Below are 374 nucleotides of genomic sequence, written 5' to 3'. Positions count from 1 at the left end.
CCCCCTCGCACCTTGTCGGACGGCTTTCACCACGACGGGGTCCTTGCAGCTCCGGATCACTTCCAGCACGTCGTAGCGCGGCAGCCCCGACACGCGGACCCCCTGCACCTCCAGCAGCAGCTCGCCCTCGCTCAGCGCCGCCTCGCCGTCCCCCGCCGCCGCGCCCGCGTACGGGAACTCGCCGTGCTCCGCGCCGCCGAGCAGGGCGAAGCCCAGCTGCCCGCCGGGCCCGCGGGTCAGCGCGCACTGCCGCACCCGGCTGGACCAGTGGTTCTTCTTCTGCACGACCCGCGACATGGCGCTGCGCGTCCCTCCGCGCCCGCGGAGCGCGCTCGGCAGGTGCGCAGGGGGCGCGGACCCGCCGCCCGCTCAGG

At 76.5% G+C, this 374-nt stretch overlaps 1 protein-coding gene across 20 annotated transcripts in view; it reads right to left on the bottom strand.

Moving 5' to 3' along the window:
- The window catches only part of MAGI1 (membrane associated guanylate kinase, WW and PDZ domain containing 1), a 332,520-nt gene extending 332,169 nt beyond the window's left edge, over positions 1-351 (bottom strand). For 8 of the 20 annotated variants that reach the window (XM_021551125.3, XM_021551026.3, XM_021551052.3 and 5 more), the window contains exon 1: positions 12-350. In XM_021551125.3, coding sequence (XP_021406800.2) covers positions 12-297 — 286 coding nt within the window. In that variant the 5' untranslated portion in view covers positions 298-350. Of the gene's footprint in view, positions 1-11 lie in introns of all 20 variants that reach the window. The other 12 variants (XM_021551135.3, XM_021551044.3, XM_021551090.3 and 9 more) reach the window with 3 other exon arrangements.
- Positions 352-374: the final 23 nt, after the last annotated feature.

Source organism: Lonchura striata, chromosome 12, assembly GCF_050655825.1.
Source record: "Lonchura striata isolate lonStrDom1 chromosome 12, ASM5065582v1, whole genome shotgun sequence".
NCBI lineage: Eukaryota > Metazoa > Chordata > Aves > Passeriformes > Estrildidae > Lonchura > Lonchura striata.
Note: the sequence above shows the minus strand (reverse complement) of the source record. Positions and strands in the feature narration are given on the sequence as shown.